Source organism: Dinoponera quadriceps, unplaced genomic scaffold (genome assembly GCF_001313825.1).
Source record: "Dinoponera quadriceps isolate SergipeBrazil2010 unplaced genomic scaffold, ASM131382v1 scaffold2157, whole genome shotgun sequence".
Taxonomy (NCBI): Eukaryota; Metazoa; Arthropoda; class Insecta; order Hymenoptera; family Formicidae; genus Dinoponera; species Dinoponera quadriceps.
Window position 1 is genome coordinate 149,763 of NW_014556198.1, and position 25,387 is coordinate 175,149.

The following is a 25,387-nucleotide window of genomic DNA, read 5'->3' on the forward strand; positions in this document are numbered from 1 at the left end:
AACTTAGATAGTTAAATAAAGTTGTAGGAAAGTATTTTCTTCAATAAATAATAAACTTGTAGGGGCTCCTTAATATTGCCAAAATGAAAATCCGACACTCTACGATACAACTATCTTAAATACAGATAATGCGATTTGGCGCGGCTGGTGAAAGAACAGACCTGACATCGCATCGCGACGCATATCACCGCGATGGCGATCTAACGCGCGGTTCGTTATAACGTGAATTTTATTGACATATTCACAAGCGTCGATAAAACGCCTGCGTCACATATAAAGATACTTATATATCGTGTACATTCACACAGAAACACCCATACATTCCATATCGTGTCTGTCGTGTGTGTACGCGCGTATGTGTGTGTGTGTGTGTGTGTCGAGAGATGTACGTGTTCTTTTATAATATATACGTATATATATATATATATATATGCATCGTAGCGTAACACGTTCAACGTGACGCGAAAACAGAAATCAATTAACATTACAACGCCGTTGTATCATCCTTTTCTGTCTTCCTATACCTAAGACGTGCCTTATCTCCAGCATATTGAATCCTTCGGGCTTGTCGAGTCATTCGAGGATGCGTGGTAGGAAGTCGAGCGCGGACAGAATTGTACTTCTATCGTGTAGAGTAGCGAGTTGAGAGACTTTACTATCGGTCCACCGATTACCCGATTTGCAGCGCGATTCTATCTGATATCCCAGGTCTCGGACGTTCGCGTGAAAATGAGACAATAATCCAGCGACCACATTCTACGTCAAATTACGCGCATTGATCTCTCGAACTGTGGAGTTTAAAATTGCTTTGAAACATTACTAATTCCCTCTTCCTCTCTTTCTTTCTCTCTCTCTTTCACCCTTCCTCCCCGTTGTACGTTTTATCCCTTCGCCCGAAACCGTGCGTATCATTTTTCACGCTCCGTCTCTCGATGTTTTAAAATCAGTAATACTGAAATAATACTTCGACTTTTTGGATTCCCAATAATATTCAGCGACACAACATTCCCCACTTCCGCTAAAACAGATTTACACATATATAGGAACAAAGTTTTATATATATATATATATACTTATAGAATATATATTCATATATCGTCAATCATTAATTTCCGAACCAACAGTGAAACGTCCGCGTGTCCAAACGATTAGTATGTATGTATATATATATATATATATATNGCTTAGAAAGTGTGACGATTATGTTTCTAATTCACTAAAGATCGCGACGGTAACTAATGAACGTTTTGTTCGCGTCTAAACGTCTAAATCTCGCCCGCGAGAACGAAAGTTTCGCGTGTGTTTCGGAACGCTAATTAGTAGTAGATTAGAAATCACGTTTCTCTCCCTTCTCGTTTATCGCGTGTTGTCATGCGCGAGAACGTGACGACGACGTGCATCTTTCGCGTTCGCACGGACAGCCGAAAGGGTGGACGGATAGCTGCCGCGATATACGGCGGGATTTTTCATTAAGTTTAAAAACGAGAACGAGTGGACGAGTTTTGCTCTCCGATTATAAAGCGAACCCTGTCTCACCATGTATCATGGATCGCACCAGCTGAAAATACTACTATATAATTCTGTTGCGGTCTACGACCGAGGAGGATCACAAGCTCGCAGGACGACTTGACTATATTCGACGCAGTCAAATCGCGACATCGAATACTTATTTTTTTCTATAATAATAATAATTATTATAAATAACAAATAATTATTAATAATTATATCAATAATAATAATTAATAATAACTATTATTATTATTATGGGAGTGCACAATTTTTTGCTCCTGAGCTTGGTAATAAATTACCACGAGGAAACCTAACAAAAAATATGAAGATCACGAATGTGAGAGCATTGCAGCAATTTTTCTGTACTACACTGCTCGCTCGCAACAAAAAATAATTATGATCGCAAAAATTAAAAGAGGGCACACGTGATCAAATAACTACATTCTACATACAATTTATATTTTATATCATAAAACGATATCGCGCGACTCTATCGATTTGAAAGATGAGCGAAGAACGCAATAATTATATAGAAAAGAAATAGTCTTGAATCAGTGATAGATATTTTCACACATAAGTAAGAATATTATAATATTCTTGGAAGATTTTTAGTCTTGAATTGAATGCAAATAACACTTGCATCAATACAAGTTCAATCAGATCAAGACAGAAAATCTTCTAAGAAGATTATAATATTCTTTATACAATTATAATATTCTTGCTTATATATAAGAATATATCTATCCTTGGTTTAAGACTAATTTTTTTGTGTACACACAACTTTAACTTTAATTAAGAAATAAAATTAAGATAAGATTGTTAATAGACTTGTATACTTCGGATTAATTAGACTAAACACGCAGGAGCACGGATCGTGATCTTCCTCGACGCATGTGTTACTGACGCGTCACGCACGCACGCACTCATTCATGTACGCAGACACACACGCATACTGATCGTTATACGCACGCAATACATGTAGATTCCTATCCATATTATAATGCACACATTTAATTCGCATACGCGTGTAAATCTACCACGGCAAACGAATGCACGTGCACTGCATATGCACATGTTCACAGCGAAACGCACTCATGCATTTTCACGCACGCACATTAACACACACACACACACATACACGCGCGCGCGCGCGTACATATCCATACGTTTACCGAGCATATATACGCATACACGCATAATTTTTGCGCACGGACGCACAGATAGGTATATATATATAGTGTATATATAAAAGTAACTTTGTAACATACAATAAATCTTATTTCTGCGTTTGGCACATCTCACCAACTATTGAATCCGTACAATTACAGCTGGCTAGGTACGCGTACGTATACTTACCGTCGAGTGTACGCGCGCACGCATGTATAAATATGTGTGTGTGTGTTGTGTGTGTACCAATTCGCATGAATCTCTAATATTTGCCGAATACGCGCGATTGGTGCGTGCGTATGCAGCGTCGATTCAGATCGTTTCGCTTCTTCCACATATGTTTTTTTGATTGTGAGCGTAACACAAGAAAGAAAGAGAATAATCGATCTTTGATAATAATCACTCTTTCAATAATGGAAACGAAGCTGTTTTAATTTTATCGTTTATAGTTTCCGAGGATTTAATTAATTTTGAATAGTTCGAGGAATAGCCCCGAGTCGAAATGTTAGTTCTACATTAAGTCTGCAAGTGGAGAAAACGGAAATAATTTTCCATTTGTAGCATAAATACAGCACGATAGAAGATCTTTGAATACTTAATGTAAAATTAAACTAGACTTAATGTAGGACTAAAATTTCGACTAAGGGTGCCTCACATAAATATCGAATCATAAAAGAGATGCAATTATTTAACTGCATAATTATTATTCAATTATCCATGAAAACACAGATCTCGTGAGATCACCGAAGAAACTACGGATGACATGGAGAAACCACGCATCTGAATCGATACGTCATCAGCGCGCCGCGCGAATATCTCGGCGCAATAACGATGGTACACATTTTACGTATATATCTCTATCTACATTTAGACGTACTTTCCGTATAGTCAAAATTTTTAGTGCGTTGTCGACCCTATCTACATCTAGAAAATTATAAGAGGAACGCGCGTGTTAATCTGTGTATTTATTTATATAAGTTTCATTATCAGCGTTAAAACGTTTACGTTAATGTACGCCGTGCCGAACAAAGAGCAGGCTTGGCAGGCGGACGCATCTGCGTGGGAGTCGCACTCTCGCGAGAGCTCGTCGCCTTCCTTCGTCGAATCCTACCCTATGGGATCGCGAAAGTTGCTTTTCGACACTTTAATACCGCGTCAGACGGATCAGGCCTCGTTAAACGACCCGCCGCTTTCGTCGAGGGCTAGTCGCATTGTAGGCGCGACGCACGATTCGTTCAAGATAGCATTCGTGAGAGGCTGAAATCCGCGGAAGTTCGAGAATTATCTAAGGACCACGATCTATCCTACCCTCGCAATCCGAGCGCGCGAAGCTCTCTTTTTCCGAAAAAAGCGAGAAAAAGAGAGATAGATGGATAGATAGAGAAGGAGAGAGAAGGAGTTACGATGTCGTTCGACGAGAGCGCAACTCCGTGGACCCATTCAGAAAATCCGGCGCGCAGTCGGAATTAAATCGTCGTTAGAGGACTTCTTTTTCGCGTTTTATACGTTTTTTTGTTATGTTCTCCCTTTGTTTAAATAATATATATCCACGAACAAGGCACTGCTCGACTCAAGAATTTTCGCCAGATCCTTCGTTCTTCCAGCGCGTCGCCCAGCGGGCGAAAGTGTCTGTCGCGCCATCCGCAGCTTCCGACGGCCGTTTCCGGCCGCCTTGTCTCCTTCTTCGAAAATGTCGAGTATAAAATGGTCGGGGGTGCACTTTAGAATATTTCCGTAGGAGCTCTCTCGCACGTTCCGGCTAACTTGTCGAAAAGATTCGGTCTAGGCTCTAAGCTGGACAGTCATGTTCAGCTGTTTCATACTTCGTTTCTCAAGGAATACCGCTTTTCCGAATCGCGTTCTCTCCGTCCGTCATCGGTCTTCCGGAAAAAATCGCCTAGTCGACGTTGGCATTATACTTTCGAAGGGACGTCGCTCTGCAATAATCAATAGAGTGGCGGTAATGTCTCGACTTCGAGAATACAGCGACGGCCTGATTATTTTATATCGCACAGTAGAACGAAATAATAGCATTTTTTCGACGCACGTATCTCCGTTGTATCAAATTTTGCCTTTCAGCGCTTTGTTCTCCAATATTCCATAAAGTTAAAGGATAGTATCAATATTATAATTTATTTATCCAGAATTTAGCAAATTGCAAGAATTTAGCAAATATGAGTTTTCAGCCTATAAACTGTCATGTTTAAGTTAATATAATAGAGACATTCATGATTTTCTATCAATTTATAATATTCGAATGATGATTTTTGTCTGTCAATAATAGAGCTGTCCGTATGTTCGTCAATAATAAAAAATACATGTGTCACATAAATTTAAGAAATATAGTACAATTAAAAATGTCCAAACTTTCGAGTAAAATAAATTTGATGTATTTAGCTTAATATGTATATTATTAATTTATTAATTTATTATCACGAAATGGTTACTTTTCCACTGATTGAGACATTCACTTTATTGCTGAAAGCTTCATGAAAACAAAACGAGACGAGAGATTTGAGAGCCAGGGAAGTAATTCTTGACAGATGCCACTATTGCGCTCACTTGAGCAAAGTTGAACTAAATCAAGCCGTTCTATTCTGTATTGCGCGCTGTACGCGATTAATTTCGACTGACCGATAACTAAAAGCGATTGAGTTCACCTTGCCGTCATTTCGAGTCGAGCGCCACGTCAAGGAAAGTATCTGTCTAACGCGAGTTCACCAGCGACACTTTTTCTAACTTTATTCGTTCGATCTCAGAAGCAACTCAAGAGAGTGTCGCGCTCGTGCCGGAAGAGGACGGATGCAGGATGCAATTATTATCGCGAATCACTCGGTCGGTTTAACCCTTTCTGTATCTACTCGTCATACATGTTTCGTTTTCAACAATTTTTTCACGAATGTTTGCTGTTAGAATATTTTATCTCTTCTATCGATGTATCTTTTTCTCGATATATATCTCCATTATTTGAAGCCATTTGAAAAGGATACGGAGGCTTTATTTTGTGCTCAAATGAGACGTTGAGAAACGTGCAAATCGAGCAACCACGAGCTCAGCTATTTGTACGTGAACACAGTAGAAGAAAAGCACCAAAACTGACGTATCATTTTGTTCTTGGGTTCTAAAGTCCCGTTGAAAATATAAAATTATAATTTATGTGCATACCTCAGCAACATTTTTCTACCAAAATATATATAGCCTTATGAAAATGATTACATATTTTCTTGCAAATAACTAAAGATTGGCGTTTCTAGAAACTAGGCTCTAAAACCGACATACCGACATAATATTTATAGGAAATTATCAACGAAATAAAATAAAATCACTAAAATTACATTATTTTGTACATTTATTATATTTTCTTGCATGTTATCACTAATTTTACATATTTTTATTATGTGAAAAGAGATTTCCTGATTTTTCTCGACTATCTTAAATAAACGTAGAATAAGGAAAACAAGGTAAATCAGTCAACGGTAATTTCAATTGTATCTTGTGAAATAATATTTTACGACAAAATTCAAATGTGTCCGTTGAAAGACTAATAAATGCAGGTATGTCAGTTTATAGAATAACCCAACCTTAAATTTTCTTGTGACAGAGAATAGAGAGATAGTGGAAAATCAAGAAAGAATATTACCAAATAAATTACTTACGGCTGGCTTATTTTAATTTTCACAAGAAAATAGCTCACCAAAAATGTCAGCAGAACGAAAATTCAAACGACGCTAATAACACAACCGTTTGCAAACAGAAAGTGCCACTTAAGCTGCAACGACTGCATACAACAGACGAAATTCATGTTCAGGATTTCAGTTTTTTTAGTATTTCACAGCCGAGAAACATGGGTATGTTTACCATACCTATGTCGATTTTCCCTCTGCTAAAAAGTTCAACGCGAAGCGCACCAACACCTGCACCCGCTCTCTTCAGGCATGAACGCGGCCCGACACCGTCGCGGAGAGAATCTCGCCCACGGGCAGATCGACGTGCGTTATAAGGGGAAGCACTTGGTCCGTTTCTGAGCAACGACCGACCGGCAGTCGACCTTAGAACCGAGAGTGAAATTCTCCGGCTTGACGGTCTCCTCGACGGAGATCTTGCCGAGTCGCTTCTTAACGCGGAACGGCGTCGACCGCGGCGATATGATCTCGTAGAGATCGCTGGTCCGACTCTGGACGTCCTCTCCCTTGGAGATGTTGATTTTCTGATCGATGGGAATCGCGATGTCCACCTCGGCATAATGATTCTCACTGGGCTTTCTCTTCGGCGGATCTTCCTCCAGCGGCTCGTCCTCCGGCGGCTCTTCCTCCGGCGGCCCTTCCTCCGGCAGCTCTTCCTGCAGCAGCTCTCGCTCCTTCGGTGTGTCCTCCTGTTTCGTCTCCTCGGACGGAGAGTTGAAGACGTCCGAAGAGCAACTCTTGCAATCGCAGATTAGCGCCAGATCGGGGTAGTCGTCGGCTTCGGACGGCAGATTCCTCGTGGATGCCAATGAGATTGCTCTGGTCTCCGGCTTGTGGGGTTTCTCTTCATCGGCATAATCCAACGACAGGCATCTCTTCTCGAACAAAGCCAGTCCGGGTGGCTTGTGCTCGCTGGCTGTTTTGGTCTCGCACGGTTGGCCTCCTTTATGATTCGACGCGACCTTACCCTCCTCTGTAGTCTCCAGCGAGTTGATCATTCTCGACGGACGGCGCACGCTGTTCTCGCGCTCCACCGACAGACAGAACTCTTTGTCCGTCAGTAGGATACGCTTCGGCATCCGCGCTGGTTTCTGATCGAGGTCCAAATCGATCTTCTCCCAGGAAGGGGTCTTCAGCAGACTCTTCACTTTGCGCAGCTCCGTCAGCAGGTCCATGGTCTCCTGCGACGGCTCGTGGAAGATCCGCCTCTTCGGCCGTCTGAGGGACGCGTTCGTGTCCGCCTCTTGATCATTCGGCTGGTCGATTCTCTCTTGTTTCCTCAGGACCGACCTAACCTCTTGATCTCGCTTTACTTCGGCCGCCTCGTTCTTCGAGTCCAGCTCGAGTCCCCCCGGCAAGAGACTCATCTTCAGCCTCTCATGGTAACTCAACGCGCCCTGAGCGGCCCGTGTGCGTCGTTTGAACGCAGCGTAGCTCTCCGTAGGTATCTCCTGCAGCTTGAACTTGTCCTGCAGCTGCTTGAAGGTCTCCCGCGAATATTCTTCAACGCCACGGCGAGTCGCCAACGAGTCCTCCGATGAGATCTCCCGCGTTCTCCCGATGTCGTCGGTTATAATCCGTGCGGCAGTGACGAATGAGAGGGCGTCCTTCGCCAACAGATTGTCCGAAGAGATGCCTCGCCTTTCGAACTGGTTAATCGACCTTCCGGTATTCTCGACGATCAGCTTCCTGCTTTTCGTCGGGGAGAACGATTCTCTCTCGGTGGTGCCGCTCCTTGACTCGCGGTCGGGCGAGACGCTCGAGATCGGCCTCTTGGTGGGCGAGTTCGGCGTACTGTCGCCGGCGTCGCCACGGCAACTCCGAAGGATCCTGCGGCGAATCGGCGTGGTAGATTCCTTCTTCGCCCTGCGAGGCGAGTTGTCGACGGGCGAGTCCAGACACGTGGAGGAGATGATTTCCTCGCTGGTGGTCACTCGGCACTTGAGCAACGCGGCCGGTTGTTCCGGCCGCTTCTCCGTTGGCAAGGAGCTCGGCCCGGAGTCCAGCACGTCGTCCAGAGACGAGCCGCGCAACGGCTCTTTCGTCGTGGACTCCAGATCCTCCGTCTCGAAAGAGTACATCTTCAGCAGGAATTCCTTGCCCGACCGCCTTCTTTCGCACGTCGCCCACGTTTGCCGCGGAGATTGTACCTCCTCGTGCCCAACGTTGTTCGCCATCTCGTCATTCTTGACGTCGCTGCGCTCGATGCGTGGAACGTCGAAGATGAATTTGTCCAAGGTTTTGGACGAGCCGATCTTGTCCAGGAACGGCCTCTCAACGGCCTTGCTGGGTCCGATCTTCTCCAGATAGGGCTTGCCCTTGATCCGTGGTGCCAACTTCGCCAGGAACGGCCGGTCCTCCGTCTTCGAGATCCCGATCTTCCTCAGGAACGGCCTCTTCTTCTCCTTCTCCTTGGAGATCTCAAGGGAGCGGTCGCTCAGCCGATCGTTGCTGTAGTTGGACGAGTTATCGCTGCTCTTGGAGCGGGCCCTCTTATTGCGCGAATACGGCGTGAGAGGTGTCCTGGGCGTCCGCGGGGTGAGAGACGGGCTGGGTTCTACGTTTGGACAGGTCTCATCCAACAGCGCCATCGCATCCCTCAGGTCCATATAAGCCTTCCGAGGCAGCGGGGGCGGCGGCGGCGCCTTCGAGAACTCAGTATCGATGCTGCTGTTCCTCGTCGAGCCGTTCAGCCTCAAGGGGTACGAGCTCCGATCGCCCATCGGCCCCGGCGACGTGTCCGTCGGATATTCCTCCAGGAACCAGGGCGTCACGCCGAGATCCTCTGGCCTCGTGGCAGGACTCTGCGGCGTACCGACGCTCCTGCCGCCAGGAAGGGTTTGTTGCTGCTGCTCCTGCTGGTCCGTCGTCACGCCGCTGCTCGTCCCGTCCGCGCAAACCGACGCATTGTTGGGCATGCGGCTGAGAAGCGGCCGGCGATAACCGGAACAGGTAGCAAAGTGCGGCGGTGCCGGTCTCGCGGTTTCCACAACGACGCGACCCTGGGCGCAAGGCACTACCGGTTCTCCGTCCGCCGGTGCCTCTTCCGGGGTCAACGGCAGCGCCGCCCCGCGGCCGAATTCGATGAACCACAGCTCGTCCCTCAACTCGTTTTCTCACTTCTTCTCGTTCATGTCTTTGTTCAAGTAATGCAGCACGTAGTGCAGGACTAGGTCGTAACAATATTTGTACTCCGTCTGAACAGGAGAAATATTGGAAATGTTATGTCGCGATGCCTCCTCGGTTAACAAAGCGGCATCGAATGATAACGTTTCTAAGACGTCATTTGACGTCATCTTGTTCATTTGAATTGAAATACTTCAGAAGGGAGAAAGAAAGAAAGGCAGTTTTTGGCAATTTCAATGATAACTTCGTTGCGGTTTAATTGCATGCCGAAACGTACCATGTTTTCCACAAGCTGGGGCCTGTGCCGGCGTACGGTCTTGACAGCCTGAAAAATGTCAACCTCGCCGTGTTGAATGACCTGTTCTATGCACGCGTTGGCTGCACAATAGACTCCGCAACGACTTCTGCCATCGGGCGATACAACCGCCACCGGTCCGTAGTCCGTTCGTTGTCTCCATCTCTCCACCATATTCATGAGCTCGACTAAACTGTTGGTGGAGGTGGGCACTTTGTGGCCCATTGGCCAACAGGTCAATTGGAACAGTTGCACGGTCTTCGGCGGCGCCTTTACTCCCGCCATTAGTTCAGTCAACGAGACGATCTTTTTGTTTATCCTGAAGACCTGAAAAGACACGATTCGCGAGTTCAGAAAAAATCCAAGGCAATACTAAGGCACTTTTCTACCAGGGCAATATTCTAGCGGAAATCGAACCTCGCGAGTGCCTAGTCATGAGGTAGTAAATTTGCGTTCAACGTCGTTATTAGCCAGTAATATAATGACTGGATAAATAGCTGGATGAATAAATTGGCTGATGTTAACTGAAAGAAATTGACGAAAATTCATTCTTTTCGTGAAATTTATCACTATCACGAGTCCTGAAATACCCTCTATTTTAGAATAAACAGCACTATCTATTCTGTCATATTTCACACGTAATGGCTAAACGACAGCTAAATCACAAAAAATCGATTCAGTCGATTTTAATGAACAATCAGTCAGTAACGAGCTAGAAAATTTAATCTAGCCTGTACTAGCCGGCTATTAGCTTTCGACTAGAATAAACATTTCTATTCGGATATTTCTCGCGACGCGTACGCGGACTTTTGGCGAATCTCTGCGAAACTTTGTACGCAAAGCCGCTTGACGTCGAGAAACCGAGATTCCTAGGGACTCACCCAGGTTTTTATGTTGGTGTAATGATTGTGGCTGATGTGGTCGATCGTGAACACCGGGCCGTATTTCTTCGAGTGCCTTCCCTCCGGCCAGAAACTGGGGAAATTTGTCGAGCCCTGAGGTGGCACGCACAGCACCACTACCGCGGCGCACTCATAGTCGTAAACCAAGGACCAAAATTCACCGCTCGTGTGTCGAAGAGGCCATTCCGTCACGATATATTCCCTCGGTTTCGTGTATCCCTGCGCAGCATTTCCAAGCGCATGAATATTTCCGGGAAGAACTTGGCAACGATCGGCAAATAGATCGCGGACTATACAACGTATCGATTCCCGCGCGCAAGGGAGTTCGCGCGGTGTTTATCGGTTTTCGAGCCGGAATTATCGTTAATTATTCACGATATCGAATATCGAACCGACCACGCGTGCAGTCGGCTTTGAAAAGGTTACATAATAATAGCCGGTTCGAACGAATAATTTCTGTTTTAATTATCGCGGATGACAGTGGCGGCGCGCTTTATAAAATTTAAAAAGTTAAAAGTTTCGCGTTAATTAGAGAGAGAGAGAGAGAGAGAGAAGGCAGTCGGCTCGCTCGTGTGCCAAAGATAAATGAGTTAAGAATGGGTGATTTATTTTACTGGCTTACGTCGACAAAGACAGCGTTTATGTAATCCGTGAAACTGTTCCCCTGAAAGCTGGTGAGGTACGGCCGAAAGTTGTCCGCTGTAACAAAAGACGGGAAATCGATTTGTGCGCGCGAAAAACGGCTGTTTGTCGCGGCAGCACGACGCGTTCTTTGAATTCGAACTCACGTGGAACCACCAGGACGTCTCTGTTCTTCTCCCTGTTGTCGGCCCGGTGTCCACCGGCGCAATCGCCGATCGTGAAGCGCGGGGTCTGTTTGCAGATCTGCTGGTACTCCCGTTGATACTCGTTCATCTTAGTTATCGAGTTCTTTATGCTCTTCTGCTTCAACCGTTGCGACAGTTCCGCCACGGGGAACCACGACGTGCCGCATACCACGTATTCTTCCAGCGTGTCGTATATGAATTTGTACTGTTCCTGCATGACAAATGAGCGTGTTAAGATTAGAGGTCTCCGACGCTGCGAGTGCGACAATTACGAGCCAACTGCCGAGACGAATAGGGAATTAGCGATGGAAATTGCATTCGATAATAGTCATTTAATTCATGATTCTTGCGAATTAGCGATTTAAAAATTAGTTATTATTGTATGTGTCAAAGTGTATGACAAATGAGAGGTCTGTTGAAGTTAGTACTCCGAAAAGCGATTTTTTTTTTCAAATTCATATGGCACTCGTCTATCCACATTTGTTCATAAAGAATTATTTTTGTCCATCCCGCAAAAAGAGTTATAACCAGATAAAAAAATTGGACACATTTTTTGACATCTGCACTCCTGCGAACGTTTTCATTTAATTTTCAAGCAGGATGCGATTGTTCTCGATTTGTCCATGTTTCTCGATTGAACATTTTCATTTGTCCATCAAGCAAAAACGAATTAGTAACAAACAAACACTATTAAGACGAATAGGTAGAATGGGAGATAACGATGGGAATTGCATTTAATAATAATCTAAGTCATGACTTGCTATTAGCGATTTAAAAATTAGATAATTATTATTGTGTATTTCTGCGACAAATGAGAGAGAGGTCTGTGAAATTAGTATCTCGAAAAGCGATTTTTTTTTTCAAATTCATGCGCCATTCGTTTATTCCACATTTGTCCATAAAAAGTTATTTTTGTCTACTCTGCAAAAGGTTACCGGTGTAACCAGAAAAAATAGGCACATTTTAACATCAGTATTTCTATCAGCGTTTTATTTAATTTTTAAGCGAGATATGATTGTCCTCGATTTGTTTATGTCTACTTACTGAAAATTTTTATTCGTCCATCAAACAGAAACAGGTTATTAATAAACAAACACTATTAACACAAAGGTAGAAATGGAAATTAATAATGGAAATTATACTCGATAATAATTATTTAATTCATGAATCACTATTTAGCGATTCATAAATTAGATAATTATTGTCGAATATGTAATTTCTATCACACACAGTAAAAAACTTTGTTTTAAAAACGATCCACTGATATTCTGTGTTACTTTTATACGGGGAATGTGTTAAAAATTTAACATTATATTTGTGTGAAGGAAATGGGGACACCGCACTGTGGGACACTTCCGAAAACAATTGAAAGTAGCGTGCGCTTTTGCTTTTCGTGTTGGCAATAATTGTGAGATCCTCTCAAATAGGCAAAAAAGTTCCACAGTGTTTTTAACACATTCCCCATGTTAAGATAACATAGAATTTCGGTGGATCGCTTTTCAACACAAAAATTTTACTGTGTAGTTGAGATTTGAAGATTTTCCGGACAGACGTCGAGATTTTGTGCCGTTCAATTGACGATTGTACCAAGTTCTCGATGAGTCCTCGTCTGCTCTGCCTCAGCTTCTTCAAGTAACCGAACACGTCGAATGCGTCCTCTTCTTCGGCCAGCTCCATGTTCGCGTCGATCGCTAAATATACCCCCGATCGTCCGCCTCCGTCGCTTTGTGTCACACAAATAAGCAAGTTATTACCCGACTTGCGCGAGAGCGCCGTTCGCTCCTTACATATCGAACAAAGTCTCCTTACTTGCAGTGGACGACCATAGGCCCGGATTCGTTTGTTATCGTCGATCCTACGACCGCTCGCACACGACGTCTAAATTCCAGCACCGCGTTCCCGAACGGGCACGTGTGCGAGTGCCACTCCGTGTAATGAAATTGCAGCAACGTCCTTTCCTCCGTAACCTCCTGAAAGCATTCACGAAAGTTGCAGCGATTATTCTCAACGACAACGATCGTTTTCCCTTCCTTCCCTCTTTCTATCTTATTTCCGCGCAATTCTATTCTCCTCCGTTTAAAACAAGCGAATGAGCGTTCATTCGTTCTCTAAATTCGCGATCGGCGCGGAAACGCGGAAAATCACCGCTTAACAAATTAACGAAGGCGTCTTTGTGCTCGCTCGCTCGGGGCGAGTTACCTCGCCATGGCAGATTACTTTCCGCGAGGGGGCGAGTAGTTCCTCTCTCTCTCCTAACGTATTGTTATCGCAACAATGCCGCGTTAAGCTCGACAATTGCAGTCGCATCTTGGGCTGGGCCGGAGCGCGAGAGGCGCTCGTACTTTGCTATTCCCGGAATGGAGTTACGGGGCTCTCCCCCTTCTATATTAAATTTCACCCGACCGGTAAATCTCAAGAGTAATTATTCCGTTGCGTTTGCCGTACGATTCGCCGGAGTCGCGCGCCAATACGTGAGCCGTTAATAGTTTTACGCGGAAAAGTGCTGAGCGTGAGAGAAGCGACGGATCTTAACGAGGTGTCACGTGTTAACGTCCCAGTGACGATATCTGTTTCGTCTGGCTACAAGTCACCGTCGTTAGCGACGATATGCCGCGAATAAACGGACGTTTGCGTCCTTGCGATCAGCACGATTTCGGTTCGACAGGGACTGACGGATAATTGAGAAAATTATTATTGTGGCATTACAACTTTCGCGCATTGGTTCTTACTGGCCATTCTCACTTCTATTAAGGTAGTCGGTTCTGCGTAAAATGCGAAAAATATTTAAAAATCCGAAGTCACGATTATTCCTCTAATAATGTACATTCGTGTGTGTCTATCCGTGATGTAAAAAGATTAGACATTGTAACAAATCCAAGGATGCGCAGTCGTTAATCCATTTTGACCAATCAGAAATTCCTCCAAAATGCAAGAAGAGAACTTGGCTCCTTCTATATATGACAGGTGACACAGGTTAATTAAGTTACGTTAGCCATAATGCACATGTGTGGTAATTCTATATGTGTGATAAAAGCACAATTGAGTCATATAGATAAATATTAGTTCATGTTATACATATTATGGATTTTTAGTATTGGCAATGAATATCGGGACGCAGTCTAAATTTCAATGTCATGTCGCAATTCTGGACAAATATTTGATTAGCTAGTCGATTAATTAGCCGCCATTATGCGCAATGTTACACATGTTTTTTTATATCATGCATCTATATTAAGGTTAGTGTTTTCTTCCGAAGGTTTTAACATTCGAATATATCGAAGCTTCAAAACATTGGAATTGTAAGACTTTTAAACTATATAATGTCTGGTATATCCATTCATTTACACAAGTTCATTTACAACCTTTCTCAATATTCCTTGAGTAAAATATATGTAGATATTAGCGTTTGCAAGATTTTACTCTTCGAAGCTTCGGAACTTCGAATATTACGGCCTTTGAAAACGAACTTTCGACGAAGCTCCGCCTTACCAAAATTCGAAAGTTCGAATTTCCTTCGAAGCTTCAAAGCTTCAAAATTATCGAAGATTAATAGCTTTAATCGGTACATATATTCACATATATTCACAACATATACCTAATACGGATAATCCCGGTCAAAAGTATTATATGTCAAAGCGCGAAAAATAATTATTCCTCTATGAGTTTTTAAATATTATGGTAAGTTTGTTTGATATTTTTCTGCAATAATGCCAAAGTTGTATATCATAAATATCATAAATCGTAAATCACATGTTAATCACATTTAATACAGATTTGTCGAGCTTCTTCATGTTGCATTAACCATTACCTTTCTAATAGTATTGTCACGGACCAACTACCTTAAAATTGAATACCTATAAAGCCTTTTCATTTAATTTATTTCAATTGAAAAGAAATATATATTCGAGGATATGATCGGACGTGAACGAAAATCACAAAATTTTCCTCATTTTCTCAACTAACGCTCGTGTGTCTCTCTCTTTTACACGTACGCGTATATAATTGAGATCTTTCGTCGCGGAATAATACTGAATGCAAGTCGGAGGAATAACGACCTCTTCTTGGCACGACGCGGCGAGCAGCTTAAGAAGAATATAAAGTCAAAGATTACAGACACAGTCGGAGAGAAAGAGAGAGACGGTAACGTGGGGAAGCAGTTTTAAAGTCCGCGAGGAGTCTCCAGAGATAACGGAAAAAAAAATGGTTCAACGACAGGAGGGCTAAAGTAATGATGCCGGCGGTGGAATCAGATCCGAAGCGGCTCGGAGGAGCTTTAGGGACTCCCCGCAATTGTCGTTCTTCGTTCTCGTAGATAAAAGTGCAATTTAATTAGCCGTTCCGCGTAATGGCTCCTCGAGCGCGCGAACTACTTATTACAGAACGACTGGTTCATAACGCAGTTCAGCGCTGTCGCTAACGTGTCGTTTCGCATTCGGGCGACGCTCAAAATGACTGATACGAGCCGCCTGTACGGAGTTAATTTCGCCAACTTTTTCACCAAGTTCGCCGGATCATTTTCCGCCTCGCGATCGCTCTCCGTCCCTTCCTAGCAACGCCTCGAGATCTCGCTACTTCGGCACGGCCGGGTACAAGTTTCGAGTTCGCGCGAGTTCGTCGCCAGTTACCTACTGCATTATCGAGTTGTCGTCTCTCTCTCTCTCTCTACCCTACTTGGCGTGAGCGTTTCGCGCTAACAAAAATTTTCCGGCCGAAAAGAAGGTAAATTCCTAAGGACCGCCCGAAATTATCCGGGATGATCTTCGTCGAGACGCGAGCGCGTTCGAGCCGTTGTGATTTATTTATTCAAGCCTGAAGAAATGTATTCCGCCGGTATATTCGGACCGATACCCCTCGCGGCGGATTAGCATTGTGCGCGTTAACGGTGACAGATGCGAAATTCTTTTTTCCCGCGGGCTCGCACGATTGGAGTTGCGAACGTGCCGCTGCGTACCGATCGATCGGCACGAAATAGTGACGCATATTTCCACCTTCCTCGCAAATATTGAATTTATTTGCGTATTTGCTCGGCGCGCGTTACCACGTCGCTACGTGCGTCGAGAGTTATTAATCCGAAAACAGGTTTGTTCGAAATAGAGAGGGGAAAAAAAGAGACAAGAGGCGAAAAAGAGACATACGTTCTACTTTTATCCCGGATATTTCTCATTTGAACTCGGAAATCGCGTAAGGCGTAAAAAGGAATTACGTCGCGTACAACAACGATGCAAAAGGGAGAAGAGAGAGAGAGAGAGAGAGAGAGAAAGAGAGAGGGAGAAAAAAAGAAAAAGAACGAAATAATTCACGCCCCGCCAACGATGAAAACACACTCACGTCGTTCTCGTTCTTCTTGTAGAGCTTTATCGTCCTTATGTGAAAATTGGCGAGCTCCTCCTCTTTTAAAACGGAAACGCCGATCCCGCCGTACTCCTCGTCTTTGTCTTTACTCGCCGGCCAGTACTGCACACACATCACCTGCGCAAGAGTAAGAAAGAGAAGGAGAGAGAGAGAGTAAGTGAGTGAGTGAGCGAGTGAGTGTGAGTCGCAGTTGAAAAGCGGTGGAACGACGTAAATCAAGTATTTATACAGCGGACCTTAAGCTTAAAGCTGACGCTAAGACTCGCGGTCAACGTCATCGCGCGCGCGAGCGGTAAAGACCCGCTTTTCGTACGGTACTGTAACTTTAGCCGACTATATCCCACTTCCCCGTCGTATTTCTCATCTCTTTCGCGCTTTATTTGTTTATTTTTTTCTGCGCTCAAGAAGTCTCCGTCGCGCGAGAAGGCTCTTTTTACCCTGATAAAATCGAAGGTTTTCGTGAGCATAACGATGCAGGAAGCCTGCTCTTGCCAGACCATCCGCCAGAATTCCGTCACCGTGTTCTCCATAGGTCCCTGAGTGACGATGTAAGCGTTCGGCTTCAATATACTCTGAAACGCAATATTGATATCGACCTGTAATTGTACGCCCCGCCGCGCCATTAATATTCGCCTAAGTCTACCATGCGAATGGCATAAGCAGCTTGCGATCGACGCACGAGAGACGCGAATTCAGACCTCAGCGGTCGACGGGGCGCGCAGAATCGCGTTACCGATTCTGGCTTTTCTAGATCATGCAAATTCGCCCCGTCCACAATTGCATTATATCGAATCGGCTCGCGGCACGCGATCTCCCGAGTCGGGATTTTGAAGCTACACTCCTGAGGATACTACATATACAGAAAAAAATTAGTAGAGGAAAAAGTGGTATTATACCCGATATGTAGGTTTCGGGACACTCCATATATGAGAATATAAGTCTTTAATTGATATTAGTTTTTTGCTGTGTAGATGGCCCATAGACTAGTAAAAATTTTTACGATACTGCACTTATTCACTTCTCTCTTAAATCTCTAATTCTATAGGTTTAATTTTAATATTTTGACATTGTCACAGCAAATTGTTGGTTACTATAGGGACAGCGGAAAGATTTGTTAAGAGTATTAATTCCTATTTATTAGATAGATATAGACGGCTCAATATAATTTAGTTATGCCAACTATAAAATTTGTCGCTGCTGCAACGTTTTGCTACAACAGCGAAATTATTCTTTTCGTGTAACAAATCTTTTTGCTGTCTTTATAGTAACTAATAATTTATTGTGCCAACAAGATTTTTTTAAACAATCTATTTCGGCTCTGAAGCAGCGAAAATGGAAATTTAAGATATCATCATGATCAAAATAGGAGTCACATCGTTAGAACCTCTTTTGCTATTTTAGTTTCTGCCATCTTATAGAATTAAAAGTTTCATATAGGACCAAAATTTCGACTTGGGTTAGAAATACGCTTCTTTTACCAAAGGCCTCCTCGTGCGTCTTACTCGCGGGCGCGATACTTGTTTCTCTCGTCGGCCGCTCGATGATGTATACTCACATCTACGTAGGAGGCATTAACGTAATCGGAATCGGGCTCGCCTTCTATCGTATCCAGCACTACTCTATTATAGTCATCTGGAAAAAGCAGAGCAGAGAGGGAAGCGCAGTTTAGTATACGGCCATGATGGAATCTGGCGCGCCTGTACCGCGCACCGGAAATAGATCCTCGTTAACAAAACGGCGGACCGCTTGCAATCGCAACTTTGTCTTGTAACCGTGATTTCTTTCCACCATCGCGAGAAAGTTTAATTAACGAAAACTCGAGAGCCGTCGAACGCGATCCGCATTCAGTTATCGACGCTGGAAATTATCGCCCGACGTTGTGGAATTTTTTCATTTCCTCCCCTTCTTCTCGACAAGCATCTTTAATTAACGATGCCGAAGCGTCGTTGTCGACGACGACGACTATTTCAAAATTGTGCGCACTCGTTTGCGGATAATAACAGGTGGGGTAGGCACTCGTTACACGGCTCTTCACCGTTTCGAATCGGTGGCGTTTTATTTGATCGCGCGTGCCGCAATCAGTACGATTCTCTTCCGGACGGAAGAAACGGGGACGCTTCGCTGTGACGTAATAAGAAGCTCCATCAATCGACCACCTACATGGAATACACCTTTGATTCTGGTTCTTTTCCTTGTTCGCGGGCTTCATAGCGTGTCGACACGAATGCGTCTCCACCTTCGTCGCCGTCTGCAACACAAGAGAGAGAACCATGAGAGATCGAAATCGCTACACGAGGAGTCTGAGATCAGCGTAACGGAGTGCAAAGAAATCCGATGACCCGATTGATTATCACGAATACGAATGATTACGTTTCACGCCGGCTGTGATCATCCATATTGCACATCTGACGACTATAATTAATGCCCGTAACTGAAAGAGTTAATTGCGGACACTACGTCATTAGACTGTTATTGATCATCGATATTCTTAGCGTCGATATTCGCAGCGCTGGATCATCGGATCGCCGGGAACGTGAACCAACCGCGACGAATCGACCGGAGTCCAAATTTTTATGCTATTCGACGCTCTTAAGGATAGCCTGCGCCTACTTAGATGACCTATAAACTAATAAAAACTACTTTCACGACATTTATTAACTTTTTTTCTTGAATTTTTAATTCTACTCACTACGAGAAATTATAGTTATTTTCGGCTTCAACTATACTCTTCTTATAGTTTCAACCACGAAAATAATAGTAGCAATATGCATGTAAGAATAATATCATTCTAGTTGCTAAACAAATAGTTCTTCTTGCTATAATTCTTTTATTATAATGATTATAATTATAAATCCATCCATGATTATAATTATAAATCCATCTATGATTATAATTATAAGTCCATTTTATAGGCCATTAATTTTTAACTTATTTAACTTAATTAAAAGTAAAAATGAATTTATTCCATTCCACCAAAGTGGAGTAAATTCATTTTTACTTTTAATTAAGTTAAATAAATTAAAAATTAATGGCCTATAAAATTAATAAACTATATAATAATTATAAATTAGTAGTTAAGATATAATGCATGTTAAATTAGCAAATATTTTTCTCTCAGTGCAGATTTAACTTTAATGTTATCTTAAACAATCTATTCTGATGATAGAACGATAACGGAAATTTAAGACATAATCAGGGTCAAAGTAGGAATAAATTATATCATTGAAATTGAATCTATTTTGTTATCTTACCTCCCTGTAGAATTAAAAGTTTAACATAGGGCCCAAATTTCGACTTGGGAAAGACCCATGTAGAGTGAAAAAAGAAAAGAGAAGAGAGAAAGAACTTCTACAGGCAGATGAATGCGGCATTATCGAAGTTCTTAAATATGGATTTCCCTTGCACCTTAACGACTTATTTCTGACCAAAGCTGACAGCTAATTATATAGGATAAAACTCCGCTTATAAGTGCTGCCGGGAGGTAAAAACCTTTTACTACCTGATGGAAAGTTTCACAATCATCGTATCGGAGGTAAGTTTCATCGATAAACGCGAGCTTTCCCGCGATTAAATGTATACAAATAAACCTGACAGTTTTTATTCCCTCAGATTTTCCGTGATCGCTCGCGACACGTCTCGTGTCGTTTTAATCGACGGTATCGTGAGCGAAGATTGTATTTTTGGCGCGGTTAGCGGCCACGCGGACGTTCGCGCAGCGTACACGCTACGCGATACATACGTACGTAAAAGCGCACGCGAAAGTTTCCACGTAGTTTGCTTTGGCACTGACGGTCCGTAAGCGTCTGAGGTTCGGCAAATGAGAAAAGTTATGCGACAACTGTGTTCTGAGCACGTGTCGCGTTATTTGGCTCGATTAGGCGGGCTCGTTTCCGTGGGTATTTCGGAAGATGTTATCTGACTGGCGATCGTTCGAACGCCTCTAGAGTCGAAATGTTGGTCCTAACCTTTGATTCTACAATATAGTAGAAGCTGAGATAACAGGCTCAATAGGAAATCAAACAGATACAATTCTAATGATATAATTTTTTCCTTCTTTGACAGTCATGATATGTGAAATTTCCGTTTTCACTATAGTGTTAAAATATAAAATTTGGTTTGAATACTTATATGAATTTAATAATCGAAATATCGAGAGCAATTATAGTTTCAAAGTCATACACTGAGAGAAATCCTATTAACTCTAACCACTTTCGGCCTGAACTGTATCTTGGTTTTAACCCACAAAATAGTCGTAGCAATATTTGTATAGTGTATAGCATAGCAATATTGTAAAGTAACTATTGTGGACATAATAACGCTTTAATAACGCAATTAACGGTTATTTTAAATATAATTTGTCCACTTATATGATTATAGTTACAAATATCAAATTGCTGGATAAATAAGAATAAAAAAGAAACGCCAGAAATGTTAATTTTTATAAAAGTTATGAAAAGATATTGATTCAGGTGTGCTATAGCTGAAGTGACGTTCTTGTTATAAAATATACAGGGCAATATTCATAGTCGGATCCTATATTTAAGAACGACTTGAGTTCATCTTCACATGCTTTGTAGCCAATGAAATAAGCCGTACACCATTTGAAGATAAACTTAAGACTGTCTTAAATATAAAATCTGACTATGAGTACCGGCCATAATGTAGCATTTTAAGGTTGAGAGCAGTCAAAGTAGCGTCAAAATTTCGATTCGCGCCTCGGCAATTTTTGTATGTTGCCCACGCAGGAAAGAGAAAGGCGTTAGGTCATAACAGTTATCATTAGCGACTCGCTGATCGGCCGAAATTTAATTAATTCGCGGACCGCGACTGCCGGCCGAAAGTTTTTCACATTCCGCCAGCGCCGCTCATGAATACGTATGACGCTTTATTCGCCGGTATTTGTCGAACATCGGGTACTTTCATTTCCGATAATACCGGGCGAGTTTAATTTAAAAATCACGCCGGGATGATTTTCGCGTCGCTGCACGGGCCGGATTAAAATTCAACAGCACGACCGTCCGCCGCCGTTCTTCTCTCGCTCCCTTTATTTTCGTCGCCTTTCCCATCTCCCCCCCCCCTTCCCTCTCCATTCCTTTTCATCGTCGTTATCCGTAGACAGTTCGCTAGATTTTTCCTATCGAGTGCCCGATTGCCGGGAAAGAATGGCGTCCCTGTTCAACGAGATGCGAGAGAATTCTCCGACGTGGCGCGGCAGCGCCGAAAACGGCTAACGTGTATAAAAAGGGGACGATCTCCCTCCCTCTCTCTCTCTCTCTCGTAAGTATCCTCCGCGATTACGGGCATTAGAAGGGGCCGGTGCCGCGAGGACATCGGATACCCCTGGATAATCCGCCGGCGTATAAACTGCACTTGAAGCCCGACGCCGTCGTGCATACTGTACGAGCAAGGTTAAGAGCTTTCTCATGTCGATGGTGGATGTGTCCGGAAAAAGCTGCTCGTTTTCTCTCTTTCTCTTTCTTTCTCTCTCTCGTTCTCTCTCCCTCGTCGTGTTTAGGAAGCGCTTATCGCGTATCGTGAGCGGATTTTTCGGCGGACTCCGAGGCAGCCATTTTCTCACGGAGATCCTGCGGAGGACGCAACGCGCTCCTCCGTTGCCTTCCCCGAGACATTTCGGGGGATTAAGAGGCTTGAGGCGCGATAGCTTAACGGAAACAACGTTCAACAACGTCGGGATTCATTAACGAAGTCGCCGTCGAATTTTTTGCGCGGATGCAGAGAGAGAAAGAGAGAGAGAGAGAGAGAGCTTTGGGGCTTCTTGCGCGCTTAAAAGTCCACGTTATCGTAAATACAGTGACGTGAATAAATTAAGCGAACAGCGCGAGAATCGTCGGCGTGAAAAAGCGACGACTACTCGGCGCTTCGGTTTTGCATAAGCGTATTAGACGAGTACGAGAGCGGCACGTCGCACTACGTAGTTCATCGAAATGACATTTCCGCTCGACTCGTACTACACATGTGTACCGTGTCTTGTTTTATGAAAATATGAAAATCATAGAGCACCGGGAGGGACCGTCTAAATCCGACCCATCAGCGCGGCTGGCATTTTTCAAAGAGCTCCACGCGCACGGGGGACAAATGTCTTTTACGCGGAACAAAGGACGTGGATCGATTTCACCCTTCGGCAGAGAGAGACGGGAAAGCACTGGGTGAAATATGTAAATATCGGTCGCGACCTTTTATGTTTCTCTCGGTATACCGGGCATACTGGATAGGAAACGATCCTCCGTTGGACTCCTACGGAGAGGAGAACGAGGATCAGATCGGATGGATGTCGTTTTCTGAGACGCTGCAGTTAAGAATTCAATCGCGTCTTATCACCCGCGCGGAGCTCTTTTATTTCCCTCGCGCTGCATGTCACTTGCATAATAACGGACACAGTGGAACGGAAGTGCTCTGGAAAGATTTCGCGTTCTTTACGGTAATACGTAACACAGGCACGCGCTCAGTTTCGATAGTTTCAATTATGCGCATAAAATCTCTCTCACTTCAATTGTAAACGGATCAAGGGAAAGCGCGAAAAATATATAGATATGGTAAACTGACACACCTGTGTTTCTCAGCTGAAAATATCACGTTCATTGCCAATCACGCGATATCGCGTGATGCGAGTTCTCACCAAACGGCTAATTACGCGTTATCGCGTAGAGTACATAAATCCTATGTATATAATAATAAAAGTATATAAATAATATATTAACTTATTTTGAGCAAAATAAAAACTAAATAAAAAAAAAAAATTTGGCCACCACACGAAATTCCAATTTTCAGCTTGGCAATGAACGTGATATTGAACTCTACCGGACAGAACATGAATTTCCTCTACTGTGCATAGTTGCATCGGAAGTGGTACTTTCTGTTTGCAAGCGCATTCGGTTGTACTATTAATCTTGTTGAGTTTCTCGTTATGCTGAAGTTTTTGTTGAGCCATTTTCTTGCGAAAAATTAAAGTAACAAATCAGCGATAAGTAATTTATTTGTCAATACTATTTTATGATAAAAGTCTTGAATTTTTTTTAACTTATTATTTTTGGAAGAATATTTATTTACCGATGAGCAAATAGTTTTTGGTTTGTGATCTCTTCAATAATATTATCTGAGTGTAAAATTAAAACTTTGGTCGCAGTTAGCTCGAAACTATCGCGGGACGCTCGGATGTGTCAAAATGTAAATGTCGCCTTATCATGAGATAGAAAATCGTCGACATTTTCGGTAATGCTCAGATCGTCAGTTGGACTATCTCGTTGAATCTCTCTCTATCTCGTTGAGCGATGGTGTGTTCGCAAGAATTGCCGGGGCAAAGCATATCTTCGCGCACCGCAGGATTCGCGTCTCGAAACGGCCATCTAATGAGAAACCGATATTATGCTGAGTCGCGATTTCTCGATCTATTCCCGAGAGAGTCGCTTTGTCTCTTGGCTGTCTGCCTATCCACGAGCGCGCCGTAACATCCGCAAGTATGTCTACGTGCACCACGTACGTACATAGAAGTGGCTATATCACGTATTTCCGATGTGTGTATCTATCGACATATAAGCAAATAGACTTATTCCGTCATCCTAGCAAAACAATATTGATCGGTGTATTCCTTCGGCATTTCAGAAGTATTAAAAAATATTTGCGGCGTGCTCGGCCGCTCGGAAAATTGCGGCACTTTTTCAATCTGCAGCCACACCAAGAGATCTCATTTATTGGGTCAAGTATCATAAATAACATATGTCGGACGGAGATAGCAAATATTCATTTTTTCCGAACACTGGCGGAAAGAGCCGATAAGCCGTCTGTCGGCTGGAAACATGAGCCATCATATTAATAACGAGTAAATACGTATATATCAGATTAGGCTCCATTGTGAAATATTCCATTTGAAAATGGATTTCAAAGAAAACAAAAGAAGAAAGAGCGAGAAAGAGAGAGAGAGAGAGAGAGAAAGAGGGAACGCAAGTTATTTATGACTCGACCCAATAAACACAATTGCGCGATTGAGCGCTCTCGCACGCGCGAGCGATTTTCCAATTATAAGGTTTAATGGATTATTACTAATTTTTTATTACTGACGATCGATAACATGTTGAAACAAAGAACGCTCGTAAAAATTGCCGATACGAAAAAAAATGAGCCCGTCGAGCCCACTGAAACGAAAGAGAGAGAGAGAGAGAGAGAGAGAGAGAGAACGAGAGAAAGAGACAAAGAGAAAGAGAGAGGGAGATAGACAGAGTTAGATGAATAGGCGGGAAATGGAATTTACTTGGGTCTCACCTGAAACTCCACCCGGTACAGCACCGGATATTTTCGGCGTAGCTCGCACAACTTTGAGAACTGCGAGAGCTCAGTCGGCGCGGACGGCAAGGTGGTGCTCATGCTGCTCCCCAATTCTTCCGTGGCTGCGAACAGACAAAGAAAAATTACCGGATACTACTGGAAATGTTAACCACTAACGACAACGTTGTTGGCAAATCATTAGTAGAACTGTACACCGCAATTTTCGACTCCCCCCCCCCCCCCCCC

General features: G+C 43.3%; 2 protein-coding genes across 2 annotated transcripts; both read right to left on the bottom strand.

Moving 5' to 3' along the window:
* Nucleotides 1-1,182: 1,182 nt before the first annotated feature.
* Nucleotides 1,183-9,459, bottom strand: LOC106747168. Its single transcript, XM_014624510.1, has one exon. The coding sequence runs from the start codon at nt 9,275-9,277 to the stop codon at nt 6,671-6,673; it is 2,607 nt and encodes an 868-aa protein (XP_014479996.1). The 5' UTR covers nt 9,278-9,459; the 3' UTR covers nt 1,183-6,670.
* On the bottom strand, nt 9,452-25,257 carry LOC106747169 (receptor-type tyrosine-protein phosphatase kappa). The gene is made up of 12 exons (XM_014624511.1): nt 25,139-25,257; nt 19,022-19,109; nt 18,417-18,493; nt 17,299-17,433; nt 16,838-16,978; nt 13,319-13,479; nt 13,097-13,232; nt 11,471-11,720; nt 11,305-11,381; nt 10,662-10,901; nt 9,763-10,107; nt 9,452-9,556 (listed from the first exon to the last, which is right to left on the bottom strand). The coding sequence occupies exons 1-12, from the start codon at nt 25,238-25,240 to the stop codon at nt 9,476-9,478; spliced, it is 1,833 nt and encodes a 610-aa protein (XP_014479997.1). The 5' UTR covers nt 25,241-25,257; the 3' UTR covers nt 9,452-9,475.
* Nucleotides 25,258-25,387: the final 130 nt, after the last annotated feature.

What these genes read in the sequence shown, in the direction of transcription:
- LOC106747168 (XM_014624510.1), bottom strand. Translation starts at nt 9,277, where the DNA reads ATGCCCAACAATGCGTCGGTTTGCGCGGACGGGACGAGCAGCGGCGTG.
- LOC106747169 (XM_014624511.1), bottom strand. Translation starts at nt 25,240, where the DNA reads ATGAGCACCACCTTGCCGTCCGCGCCGACTGAGCTCTCGCAGTTCTCA. An exon ending in GAGGACTCATCGAGAACTTG is followed by an intron (nt 11,721 to 13,096) that starts GTACAATCGTCA and finishes TTTGTCATGCAG; the next exon opens with GAACAGTACAAATTCATATA. An exon ending in ACACCAACATAAAAACCTGG is followed by an intron (nt 10,108 to 10,661) that starts GTGAGTCCCTAG and finishes GTGTCTTTTCAG; the next exon opens with GTCTTCAGGATAAACAAAAA.